Source organism: Ambystoma mexicanum, chromosome 4q (assembly GCF_040938575.1).
Source record: "Ambystoma mexicanum isolate Mex_15411 chromosome 4q, UKY_AmexF1_1, whole genome shotgun sequence".
Lineage (NCBI taxonomy): Eukaryota > Metazoa > Chordata > Amphibia > Caudata > Ambystomatidae > Ambystoma > Ambystoma mexicanum.
Genome location: NC_090928.1, coordinates 1,248,371,359 through 1,248,384,702, shown reverse-complemented (window position 1 = coordinate 1,248,384,702; position 13,344 = coordinate 1,248,371,359). Strand labels below are relative to the sequence as shown.

The 13,344-nt window shown below is 48.4% G+C and overlaps 1 protein-coding gene across 5 annotated transcripts in view; it reads right to left on the bottom strand.

Moving 5' to 3' along the window:
• Positions 1–13,344, bottom strand: part of LOC138468321 (exportin-5-like) — a 2,334,215-nt gene that overhangs the window by 115,470 nt on the left and 2,205,401 nt on the right. For all 5 annotated transcript variants that reach the window (XM_069608827.1, XM_069608826.1, XM_069608825.1 and 2 more), the window contains one exon: positions 10,367–10,426. In XM_069608827.1, coding sequence (XP_069464928.1) covers positions 10,367–10,426 — 60 coding nt within the window. The remainder of the gene's footprint in view (positions 1–10,366; positions 10,427–13,344) is intronic.

The window sequence follows — 13,344 nt, the reverse complement described above, 5'->3', positions numbered from 1 at the left end:
AATCAATGGGAAATCCCATTGGGAAATATTCTGGTGGAATATTTCCGTGGTATCCACTGCCACCAGCCAGAAACTCGGCGAGGGGGGACGGGACAGTACCCCCTCGACAACGGACCCAGGGGCAATCTAATTGCCTCTACCAGCACTTCCACAGTATGATGGTTTGTACTGGTTAAGTTCCTAAGTTAAGACTAGTAAAGTCAATGGTGACTTTACAGACCCAGGAGGACAGTAGTCAGTCCCAGGGTGTGGAGTCTATGTTTGGGGGTTTCTATGACACCCCTGTGTTACTGCACTGAGGGTGCTGTGTAACACACATTCAAAAACCAATGATAGCCTGTGGGAAAAAATACCCCATAGCCCATAAACACATAGTAAGTCACAGAAACACTCAAGTCATGTCCAAGAGTGAGGGTAAAAGTGTCTCACTCTTGGCAGGAGAAAAAAGTAAACCCCAAAAATCCAGCAAAGCTGCTGGGGGACTCACTAGGTTAGGAAATTCAGCCTAAACAGAGAATTCTCCCTAACACTCATTTAGAATCCTACAAGATTTTCAATCACGTTGCCATGGATGTAAAACCTTATAAGGTACTGCAGAAATGATTGAATAGACACCCATCTAAAAAGGTTAGAGATTTATGGCTACAACTGAAATTGAATCTATTCCCAGCGAAAGATATATTGGGCTCACGTAATCGAGTCACAAGTGCAGATCGTCTTTGTTGCTTCTTTATGACGTCATGTGAAACACATACATTTAATTATAGATTACACCGCACTTTAACCAGGCCATTTTCATCATGCGACTTTTTGTGGTGGACCCTTTTGTTAGAACCCAGTGATCAATTTATTATTGCACTGGTGAATGTTTGTAAAAAAAAAATTGTTTTAATGATAATGAATTCTGGGAAATATGCGATACAAAGCTCCTACTTATAGATATATACGCTCCCAATACGGACACACTGGAATTTTTCCACCAGTGCACCAGACATATTCACAGATTCCCGTCATATGAGATAATCTGGGTGGGAGATTTCAATTTAGCACTTACACTAACATCACAGCACGCCCTCCCCCGAGTAGCCAAAGCATGGTCTGCTATCTCTACATACCATGATCTCCACGATGTATGGAGAGATGAACACCCTACAACTAGAGAGTACACCTTTTCATGGTGACCTCTATTGTCAGGAAGGTCACAGAAACTAGAATTCTCCCTCAAACCCTCCCAGACCATCCCCTGTAATGGTCCACATATCGGACCTCATCGCCCCCCCCCAGGCAACTCAGGTGGAGGTTCAGAGCCACAGCCTTGGAGGACGTGGCGTTTTGAGCCGAAAGTGAGCAAGACATAAGAACCTATTTCCAGGCTAATGAAGGCTCTGTACCCGATCAAGGCACGATATGGGAAGCCTTTAAGGTTTATTTCAAGGGTTTGCTGCATCTCGAAAGAGGGGGGTGTCCTGAAAGCCCTCTGCAGATCCATGGGTAGACTAGAAGACCTTATTCGGGAATTGGAGAACAGACAGGGGCCTGCAGACACTCCCGAGATCCGCTGAGAGTTACCGGAACGCAGGGATGAACACCGGCAACTAGAGATCAGTGAAGAAAAATTTCTGGGCGACCCAATAGTAGCCGTTAGATACGAGGAGGGGGATCGTCCTAGGAGAACTCTGGCATGGGCCATTAAACAGGAACAACAAAACATCCCCATAGCGGAGATCGTGGGTCAGAGTGGTGATAGTATCAAGGATCCCCAGGTGATAAACAAAGAATTCTGCGAATATTACGATCAATTACATACATCACGCCATACCACCGGACATGAAGCACTGACAATATCTGGATAAAATAACACTGGGTTAGAACCAGGAACAAGGAGATGCACTAAATGCCGCAACCACCGAAGAGGAGATTCGCAAAGCAATAAAATCGCTCCCCAAGGGCAAAGTCCCGGGGCTGGGTGGTATAACTGCTGAGTTTTATAAAGCGTACGCAGATGTAGTAATTCCCCATCTCCTTGGTATGTACGAGGGGGCTATGGTGGGAGGTGCCCTCCCGGAAACAACCAAATCAGCACTGGTAACCGTACTTCCAAAACCGGGTAAAGACCCACGAAAGTTGTCATCGTACAGACCACTATCGTTAATCAATACCGATGATACAATTCTGGCAAAAATACTAACAGGGCGATTGCTACCACATTGGTTCTCCCTGACCAAGCCGGCTTAATCCCGGGCCGATCTACCCAGAACTAAAGGCACCTATTCACACTAATGCACAACGTGAACCCTGAATTCCCCATAGCGGTAGCGGCTCTCGACGCGGAGAAGGCCTTTGATTCTGTCGAGTGGCCCTTTCTCTTTGAGATACTTAGGCGGCCTGGTTCTGGCCTCACGTACATTAGCTGGGTCAGATTACTTTACACGGCCCCCAGGGTGGCAATATATACAAACAGAATAATCTTTGAATACATCTTTCCCTCGAGGGGCACGCGCCAGTGCTGCCCCTTCTCCCCAACCCTTTTCGCCCTAGCGATGGAACCCTTAGCATGCCATATTCGGGAACAGCATGCGCACCGGGGAATCTGCTCTAGGACATGATTTGCGGGGTTCCTTTGACTGTTAATGTGATTTATGGGGTCTTTTACTCCATAGGGCCTCATGTGTTTTTACTATGTGTGTTACACAGCACCCTCAGTGCAGTGACACAGGGGTGTCATAGTGACACCCCACCATAGACTCCATACCCTGGGACTGACTACTGTCTCCCAGGGCATGTAAAGTCACCATTGGCTTTACTAGTCCCAAATTATGAACGGAAACCAGTACAAACCATCATATTGTGGACGTACTGGTTGGGGCAATTCGATTGCCCCGGGGTCTGTTCTTCGAGGGGGCACGTCTCCCTCCCACCTGATCGAGTTTTGGCTGGTGGCAGTGGATACTACGTTTTATATTCGACCGCAAATATATCTCTATGGGATTTTCCCATTGTTCGAGGCTACCAACTTTAATTATTTAATTAAACATACCGCCGGGTTATTTAATTAATATTAATTCACCGGTTGGTATTTTTTGCCAGAACTCGATTCTAAAATGGCGTTTGTGTTCTCTTTTGTGACTCCAACCCAAGTCGAGCCCTTTTTTCCACTTTTTGGCGGACATCTCCACAGAAGCCTCCAAAAGTGGTGCCACTCTGTCTGGGTACCACAGGGGGTTTGGGAGGGGGTTTAGGCACCTTGGACTGTGTTGCCTTGGCAACTCAAGGCGCACTCTTGTGTGATTGGCCCAAGTGCTGAGCCGGCCGGCTCACCACTTAGCATGTTTGATTGACAGCTAGGCTGAATGAATGGGGGTTTCTTGTATAAAAGCAGGGCTTTTGGGATTGGAACTTCAGAAGTCGCCACAGGACCTGAGAATCCGAAGAGGGAGAAGCTGAGCCGACCTGCAACGACGACACCACCGGTGGAGCCCTGCTGAACCGTCTCACCACTTCCCGACGACAGAGGAGATCTTCTTGCCGGAGAGTCTCTTCCCCTTGAGCTGGTGGGGACAACCAGTTTGCTTTCCTTTTCGCCTACCAGGACGTCTAGTGGTCGAATTGCCCATGCCAAGCACCCCAGCAACCGGATAGCCACTTACCGCGAAAGAAAGGACCGCTCCTTTGAACCGAGAACCTCCACGGCTGGTTTCTTCCCTGGCAGCACAACGACCTCCTGCTTTTCTCCCAGACGAGATCTTCCCTTCTGCCGGACGAAGCACCGACTCGCAACCGCTGCCAGGAACAACTGCCCCCGCTGGAGTGTTCTCACCATTTCAAGGTACTGTGTCCGCCTGGCCTCCCTTTCTATAGATTGCTACAAGGTGACAGTAAATCCTTAACCTTCTAGACTAGGCTGGCCTCTTGACCATCTAACTGGTCCCTTTCTTTTGGTCCAACTTCTTTCTGAACCTTTGAGACTTTTGTGCACCTTCCAATCGTGTGACCTTGGACCCATTTCGTTCTGATCCCCTTAAAGTGGATCCGGCTTTCTGAACTCCAACTTCACGGTTTGATTCTGCCTTCCTCTCTTGCTGTGTTCTTTTGAAAGTGTTGGGATCTGTTTCAATGTATGCTCTGCCTTTCTCTCCCTTTTAAACCGAATCATTAGAGTGCCATCTGTGTTAAGCGCTCACCGCGGTCTGAAAATAAGTGATGCTTTACTTAAGACGTGTCTAAGATTCTTTTAAGGGAGCGTATATACTTTAGTGACTGTGTTTTTGAACTTGCTTGATATTAGTGCCAGTGTGTTTTCATAGATGTGGTTTTAAATAAATACCTATATATCTTTTACACCAAAGCTCTGGTCAGTGTTTGCTTGTTCTACTGGGTTTACCTGCCCTATTGTGTATGCTCTGTATACTGCCTAACTCTTCTTGAGAGAAGTCTGACTGCTCAGCCACAGCTACCAGGTAAATCTGGGTGGTGCAGACTGCTACCAATTGGGTTTACCGCTAACTCCTGTAGTCCTAAACCTTTTGCAGTGGACCCTAAGGGAACTGCACAGGTTTCTGCCTAACAGCCATTAATCAACCCAAAACCCTATTTGCGGCCGTTCAATCATTAACTGTGCAAACCAAATCCCAGCCGACAACCTTCCTCTTCACAGGAGCTCTGTGATTCTCGCATCTTTTTCTGATGACACCATCCATAAGGCCATTTCTCTGGTTTGTCCTCAGGGGTCGCTGATTGGGCCATTATTTGGCACATCCATTATTCAGGACAGCGGCTGGTCATTGGTCCGGATGTTCTGGCTGCCATAAAAAGTTTAAAATCAGCGTCGCCCAGCGATCCCATCCTGCTTTCCATCCTGAAAAATGTTTCTGATGACTTTGCTACATGGCTAAACGGAGCTGTCAACGACTTTTTTGACATGGTTGATCGCTGACAATCTTAAGCACGCCCTTGTAATTCCATTGCTGAAGAAGCCTGGTCTGGACCAGTTAGTCCTGTCTAACTTTCGTCCTATTTTCTTGCTTTCCTTTCTGATGAAACTGCTCGAGTCCTTGGTTTTGCCACTCCTTAGTACTTTTTTGGAATTCTCTGGTTTCTTTGATCCTTTTCAATTAGGTTTTCGCCCCAGCCAAGGCACCGAATCTATTCTGGTATCAGTGGTTGATCTGGACCGGCTGGTTGACCGGAGTGGGGTGGGAGTCCTAATTTTGTTAGATCTGTAAGCGGCATTTGACACTGTGGACCACTGTACCCTGATCGCCTGTGTCTCTTCCACGGGCCTCTCTGGTCAAGTTCTGGCGTGGTTCTCTTCCTTTCTGGCGGGGCAGTCACAATACGTGTCTCTACCATCTTTTCATTCCTTCTCTGTTCCATTGCCGTGTGGAGTCCCCCCCAGGGCTCCTCATTGTCTCCCACTTTGTTTAACTTGTATATTCAGCCACTTCTTGGCATAATCCACGCACACAGCTTTTTGTGCTACTCCTACGCGGACGACATGCAGATTATTGTGCGACTTGATTTAACTCTGCCTGAGACGGCGTAATGGCTGCAAATTGGCTCAAGGTGAACAGTGAGAAAACAGAGGTGTTGGTGATTGGCATGGCTACCCCCTCTGTGTTCTGGACCCCTAAGTTCTGGCTCAAGAGCTTTGGTCCCTTTCCCCCACCTGTTTCTTCGGTGAAGGACTTGGGTGTCAGAATTAAGGCTTCGTTATCTATGGCTGAACAGGTATCTCTTACCTGTCAGAAGGCTCACTTTAAACTGCGGACCCTACGGAAAGTCCTTCCCTGTATTCCATCTATATTCCATGCTCCGGTGGTGTCATCTTTGGTAATCAGTAATGTTTATTACTGTAACGTGCTATACTTAGCCCACCCACGACACTCGCTCCACCGTCTGCAGCTATTGCAGAATATGGCAGTAAGCGCTGTACTCCATCCCCCGTTTGGCACCCATAGGACGCTGCTTCTTCGCCTGCTCACTGGCACCCAGTTGAACAGCGCGTTAAGTTCAAGTTGCTGTGTCTGGTTCATAGAGCTTTCTACAAAACAAGGGCTGAGTAACTCCAAACAAAGTTTTGCCCCTATAGACCTTGTAAGTCACTCCACTCCCAGTCTTTGAAAACTGTTCAGCCTCCTAGGATTAGACTTTCCCGAGTTGGGGGCCGTGCTTTCTCAGTGGCTGCGGCAAAGGCGTGGAATTTGCTCCCTCTCTGGCTACATGCCATTGAGGCCCTATCTTCCCTTCCGGCAGGCTTTGAAAAACTTCCTGTTCCAGTACTATTTGACTCATCCGGTCTGGCTGTTGCCCCCATGGCTGTAGTGTGGATAGATAAAGTTGAGGGTCTAGTAGAGCGGAGAACTAGGTTGTTGTGCGTTAGCATTTGTTTAATGGGCAGTTTGCTCATAAGGCTCGAGGGCAGTCTTGAAGGTGGTCAAGAGGGTGGTTGGCATAGCATCATTCTTACGCCGATAGGAGCATTGTGGGCGTGGAAGGGCATCAGGGTGACAGCAGCAATAGGAATCATAGCAGTGAGGACAGTAAGGTGTCAGTTGCGCAAAGCAGTACTGCAAGGGGCAGAGGCAATAAGAATCTTGAATGTGTTCAAATGTGGGGCATGCCTTGGCAGTATTGCGCTTGGTGAGAATATTTAGAGCAGCGGAAGGAAGCGAGAAGGCTGGATAAGCCCGGGAGGGTACTTGGCACGGGAATGTTACGTATACTGGACATGATTGTAGGAGGCACATACCATGTTTGGTGTGGGTTGGGTAGCAGCCATCCAGCATCCAGACAGGGTTCCTCAGGGGCCTTGTGTGTGGTCCTCTGGTGGGGGGCGGCGAAGCCTGCCGGCTCCCAGGAAATCCGGCCTGATTAGATGACCATGGCCGATCACAGCTTCATGCCAAATAACTGCCGAGACCGAAATCCGGTTCTCCATTAACCAGAACAAAAGCATCATCGCCTCCGTGTAGAGGGGGCGGAGTGCACACCACCTTGTTTGTTAATATAGTGCATTGCCACTGTGTTGTCCATCCGAATGAGGACACGCTTCCCTTGCAGACTCATAGCAAATGCCTCCAGGGCAAGCCTGATGGCTCGCAACTCCTGCCTGTTAATGTGCTACCTGGCTTCCGTTGCTGACCAAAGACGGCTCACCTGCAAATCCTCACAGTGAGTGCCCCAACCTTTCCGAAATGCATCCGTGACCACTCGGGTCTGAGGCCAAGGAGGTCAGAAGGGCTCCCTCGCAATGAGACTGTGGTGGTCAACCCATCAGGACTAGTCGTTGACCAGTGATGCCGACACCCTGAGGAGATCCGAGAGAGTACCAGGTACTGTGACCACTGACCCCTCAGGAGCCACTGCAGGGATCTCATACACAACCTGCCTCTGGCACTAGACAAATGCAGGAGGCCACGAGACCTGAGAGATGGAGGAAGGAAGCCGCTGGTAGAGTGGCATGGTTCCAGAAGAAGTCGACCATGTGTGTCAAGCTGACGACTCTTCGGGAGGGAAGGCTTTCCCAACCTGGGTGTCTAGTTCTGCTCCGTTAAACTGGAACCTCGGGACTGGTGTCATTTGGTACTTCTTAAAATTCAGGGAGGAGCCCAGCATGTGCAGCAGCAATCAGGTGTCCTCTAAATGGGACAAGACCTGCACTGCAGACTTCCCTCGGATTAGTCAGTCGCCCTGATATGAAAATATGTGGACCCCGGATCTCCTAAAATGAGCCGCAGCTACCGCCATGTTCTTGGTGAAGACCCTTGGGGCAGAAGTCAGACCAAAGGAAAGCAGCTTGGACTGATAGTGCACGTCCCCTATGGTGAACCTTAGGAACTTCCTGTGCTTTAGATGGATCGGCAATGGAAATAAGCGTCCTGTCAGTCTATTGACACCAGCCTATCCTGTAGTTCGAGAGCGTGGAGAATTTCTCTCAACGTCACCATCCTGAACTTGTCTTTCCTCAAGAACGTGTTTAAGGCCTTGAGGTCCAGAATGGAATGGAAACCTCCTCCCTTCATGGGTACCGGGCTACAGGCGGTATGCTCCTTATGGCAGGAGAGCACAGCTCCAACCGGCCAGGCAAGGGAAGGGAAGAAGTGTCTCTCGCGCTCCAGGAGGGGCAGAGGGGCCTCTAAGGGCAGCTAGAGACGAAGCAGAATGCAAGTTTGCCAGGCCTTAAGATTTACCAGCAATTTTGGATTCTTTAGATTTCTCGAAAGAATAGTCAGCTTTCTGGCCGTACAAAAAAATCGCCCTCGAAGGGCATGTCATGGAGCTTAACTTGGACATTAGGCAACAAAACAGATGTTTTTAAGTAGGCCCATCTCCTCAGCGTTACTGCTGATGCCATAGATCGGCCCACACAGTCAGTCATATCCAGGCCCGTTCGCAGCGACTGTCTGGCCACCTCTTTACCATACCTCCACCAGCTATAGGAAGCCCTTGCGCATCTCTACTTCAGGGACGTACTGCGCAGTATTCTCAGCTGCTGTCCAAAGACCAAATGAGTACTTGTCAAAACTGCTTGCCACATTTGTACCTTTAAGAGCCATACCGCCTGAAGTGAATGCCTTTTCAGCTAAGTCATGAACTTTTCGCTTCCCTGTGGAAGTGGCAAATACTGGTCTAGATGAGACTGTGGCAGCCTGCGTAACAAGCCCCTCTGAGGAATTGTGCGAGGAGAGGAATGAAGTGTCTCCTCTAGCCGGCCTATATTTCCCAGAAATGGTGGAGATGACTGGGGAATAGAACATAGGTGCTGCCACAGAACTGTTAGAGGAGCAGCAATGGCAGGGTTTAAAGGCATACTGCGCTCTGCAGTCAGACCTTCATCCAGAATATCAGTGAGGTTGTAACCCTGCATGGGTGCCACTGAGGATTGCAATCCTAGGGTATTGTATCACTGACCCTTTCTACCAAAGCCCTGAATTTTGACAAGTTATTAACATAGGGTTGGGATTGTTGAAACTCCAGGTCAAGAGAGGTTTCCAGACTGCTGGCGTCCTGGAGGCATTGAGCTAGCTGTAAAAGTTGACTGTGGTCTCCAAAATAATCAACACCTCCTGTACTCAAGTAAATGGGGTCGACATCCCCCTGGTCATCGGCGCCGAAGATACCTGCCATGGAATCAAACAATTAGGAGCGGGTTTGTGGTGTAAAGGTTTTATCGACAACCGTTGACGTGGAAGGTTTGTCTTTTGGCGCCAATATAGTGGCTGTCGTGTTGATCGGTGTTGAGATGCTGTAGTGTTGACATCTTTGGATGGACATGGTTGATCCGGCTTCCATTGCACATCTTTCGGTGTTGAAAGGTTTATCAGCGCCGATCTCGGTAACGGGGCATGAGGGGGTTTGGTAATGCAAAGCGCCACTCTTGGCTCCGAGGCCTGATGCTTGGGGGTATAACCACGCCGACTGCAGCAGGCTTTCTGAACATGTCAAGCATAGAGGACTTAAAATCAAAATCCTCCCACTCTTGGCAGGTGGTAGGCCCTGCCAACGGCTTACCTTTTTCCGTCGACGAATAGGAGGCCTGATGGTGGCAGTGGCGTCTTTTCTTCTTTCAGGACGAGAAAGAATGGCTCCTCGAGTGGGACCATTTCTTCTTTCGCCTATGTTTTTTTTCAGGGGTGTTCCACTAGGTTTCGGCCTCCAAGGACCGAACAATCGACCACGCCAGTGATTTAGAGGGCTGCTGACCAAGAGCAGGTTTAGCTTCTCAATGGCAAAGGGATTTGGGCTGCATTTTGGCACACAAAGGAAACACAAACGGTCTGTCCCGTGACCCGTGCCGAGGCACCAGAGACAATTCTTGTGGGTGAGTAATGGACATCTTGGTGCCACAGTCAGTAGACTGCTTGAAGCGCGGAAAAAAAGGAACTGAGGTGTGGGGCGTAGTGACGAAGTATATATACAACGCTTGATGTCACGTCCGGAGCCGACAACCGGATGCCGAGCAAGACGGATTGACAGCCGGGGCCGAGGTCCCCTACACACCCTGTCAAAAAGTTTCCAAAGCATTAGAGCAGGATGGAATATCTATAAGATGAGGAATCTGCGGGAGAAAGGCAATCCATTGAATGTAGTTATTTTTTTAGCCTGAACGAAGACTGTGTAAACAAGAAATAAGCAACAACCAATCTCCTTGTTTAAACCACTGCATATTGATCGTTTACAAAAAAATCCCTAAAACGGCATTGCCCAAGATAATCACTGGTGGAAATCTAACCATTTAGCTGAAGCCTACTTCAATGAAATATCTGCCTACATCTCTAGTCAAAATAAAGGACATGGGTGGACACGTTTTTTTTTTTAAATTTACAGCGTTTTGGTCATGGGCATCCTTCCCAAAACATTAACTTACCTTCACACTTTTCGGCAATGCTGTGGTTCTTTGCTTTCTCTTACGATTCATGGAAGTCGCCTGAAATGAGAAATGGCACAACCATCAACTGCTAATCACTTGGTACATGCATATCTATGCAGTCTGGAAAACTCTTCAATCATATGGAATAGAAATTAAAGTTACTCACTGTAGTGACTAAAATATTCAGTCCTTAGTCACCTTTCATCCATCATTATGGGCGTCCCCGAACATGGGGACGTTACCGGAACCTTTGACAGCGAAAAATGAGCGACCCCTTTAAATGTAGCATACATTTAAAGCCGCAGAGGCACGGCTCCGGGTGTGGGTTTGCCCCCGAAACCCTACCCTCCGAGGCCTCACCTCAGTCCTCTTTTTAGACGCTTTTCTTACGTGGCTATGTTAATCATTTTAGCCCCTGGCATACTAACGGGGGAAGGTGGGTGGGACATATGGAGGAAAGGGGACTAAGGACTACGAATACTCTAGTCACTACAGTGAGTAACTTTAATTACTCAAATGTCCCGTCCCCTTTCCTCCATCCTTGTGGGGGATTCCACTGAACAAGACAATTGGTTGGAGCTGTGACAACCTTCCTCATGCCTAAGCAGCAGCAAAAATGTTCTTCAGAACCGCCTGCTCAAACTCTGCTTCCCGCCTGGAGCTGGTATCCAGGTAATGGTGCTCACAGAACGCAGACTGAGTGGCCCTTGTAGCAGTCTTGTCCGGGTGTTAGCGAGAATTCTATGTTTAGGCTGAATTTCCTAACCTAGTGAGTCCCCCAGCAGCTTTGCTGGATTTTTGGGGTTTATTTTTTTTCTCCTGCCAAGAGTGAGACTCTTTTACCCTCACTCTTGGGCATGATTTGAGTGTATTCCTTTGACTCTAGATGTGTTTAATGGGCTATGGGGTCTTTTACTATATAGGGCTTCATGTGTTTTAGTGATGTGTGTTACACAGAACCCTGAGTGCAGTAACACAGGGGTGTCATAGTGACCCCCCCAGTATAGACTCCATACCCTGGGACTGACTACTGTCTCCCAGGGCATGTAAAGTCACCATTGACTTTACTAGTCTTGAATTCTGAACAGAACCAGTACAAACCATCATATTGTGGACGTACTGGCTGGGGCAATTCGATTGCCCTGGGGTCTGTTAGTCGAAGGGGCACGTCTCCGCCCCCCCTGATCGAGTTTTGGCTGGGGGCAGTGGATACTACTTTTTATATTCAACCGCAAATATTTCTCTATGGGATTTTCCCATTGTTCGAGGCTACTATCTTTATTTATTTAATTACGATAGCCTCGAACATACCGCCGGTTTATTTATTTATTATTAATTCTCCGGTTGGTATTTTTTGCAAAACTCAGTTCTAAAATGGCTTTTGTGTTCTCTTTCGTGACTCCAACCCAAGTCGAGCCCTTTGTTCCACTTTTTGGCGGGCTTCTCCACAGAAGCCCTCCAAAGTGGTGCCACTCTGTCTGGGGTACTTAGGAGGGGTGGAGGGGGATTTAGGCACCCTGGACTGAGTTGCCCAGGCAACTCAAGTCGCACTCCGTCCTGATTGGCCCAAGTGGTGAGCCGGCCGGCTCACCACTTAGCATGTTTGAGTGACAGCTAGGCTGAGTGAATGGGGTTTTTTTCTGCATAAAAGCAGGGCTTTGGGGACTGGAACTTTAGAAGTCGCCACAGGACCTAAGAATCCGACGAGGGAGAAGCTGAGCCGAACTGCTACGACAACACCACCGGTGGAGCCCTGCTGAACCGTCTCACCACTTTTCCCAACGACAGAGGAGATCTCCCGTCGGAGTCTTCTTCCTTTGACTGGTGGGAATAACCAGTTTCACCGTCTTTTCGCCTTCCTGACGCATCTCGTGGCCGCCTTGCCTGTGCCAAGCACCCCGGCAACCGGAATACCACGTTTTACCACGACCGCGAAATAAAGGGTAATACCTTTAACCGGAAAACTCTGCGGCTGGTTTCTTCCCTGGCAGTGCAACGACCTTCATCTTTCCTCCAAGTCGAGATCTTCTCTTCCTCTGGAAGACGCCGAGACTTGCACCTGCTGCCAGGAACAACTGCCACCGCTGGAGGATCCTTCCCACTTAAGGTACCGTGTTCCGCCTGGCTTCCCTTGCCACCGACTGTACGGGGTAGATTTAGCCCCCGGCTTTCGAACCTGGGTTAGCCTGGGACACCCTGGCTAAACCTTTCTGAGCCTCTCTAAACTCTTTTCGAAATCTCTGCAAGACTTTCAAAGCCTAGTGTAACTGTGTGATCGTGGGCACATTTGTGCTCTGCTCTCTCTCTAAGAGTGGGCCCAGCCTATGGACTTTGGCTCACAAGTGACTTTTGCTCTTCTGCCTTGCTAAAAGTGTTCCTAAAATCTTAGAGTGGTGTATCTTCACATATTGTGTCTTTTTCCCTCCCTTCTTCATGAACTTATTGGAGTGCCATCTATAGCTAAGCGCTCACCTCTGTCTGGAAATAAGTGGTGTTAACTAAGACTTGTCTGATAAGGAATAAGGGTTGTATATATTATAATAGTAACAGTGTGTATAGTGTTTTACAATAAGAGTGCTAGAGTGTTTCAAACAGTGTGTTTTTAAATAAATAATTATATACTTTGATACCAAAGCTCTGGTCAGTGTTTGCTTGTATTATCGTATCTGAGTGCCTATTGTGTATACTTTGCATACTGCCTAACTCTTCTTGAGGGAAGTCTGACTGCTCAGCCACAGCTACCAGGTAAATCTGGGTGGTACAGACTGCTACCAAGTGGGTTTACTGCTAACACCTGTAGTCCTAAATCTTTTGCAGTGGTCCCAAAGGGAACTGCACAGGTTTCTGCCTAACACTGGGAGAGATAGAACTTGAGCACTCTCTTCAAATCAAAGGAATGCAAAGCCCTTTCAGCCTCCAACTGCGGGTTCGGAAAGAACACTGACAGGCAGATTATCAGGCTCATATGGAACGGG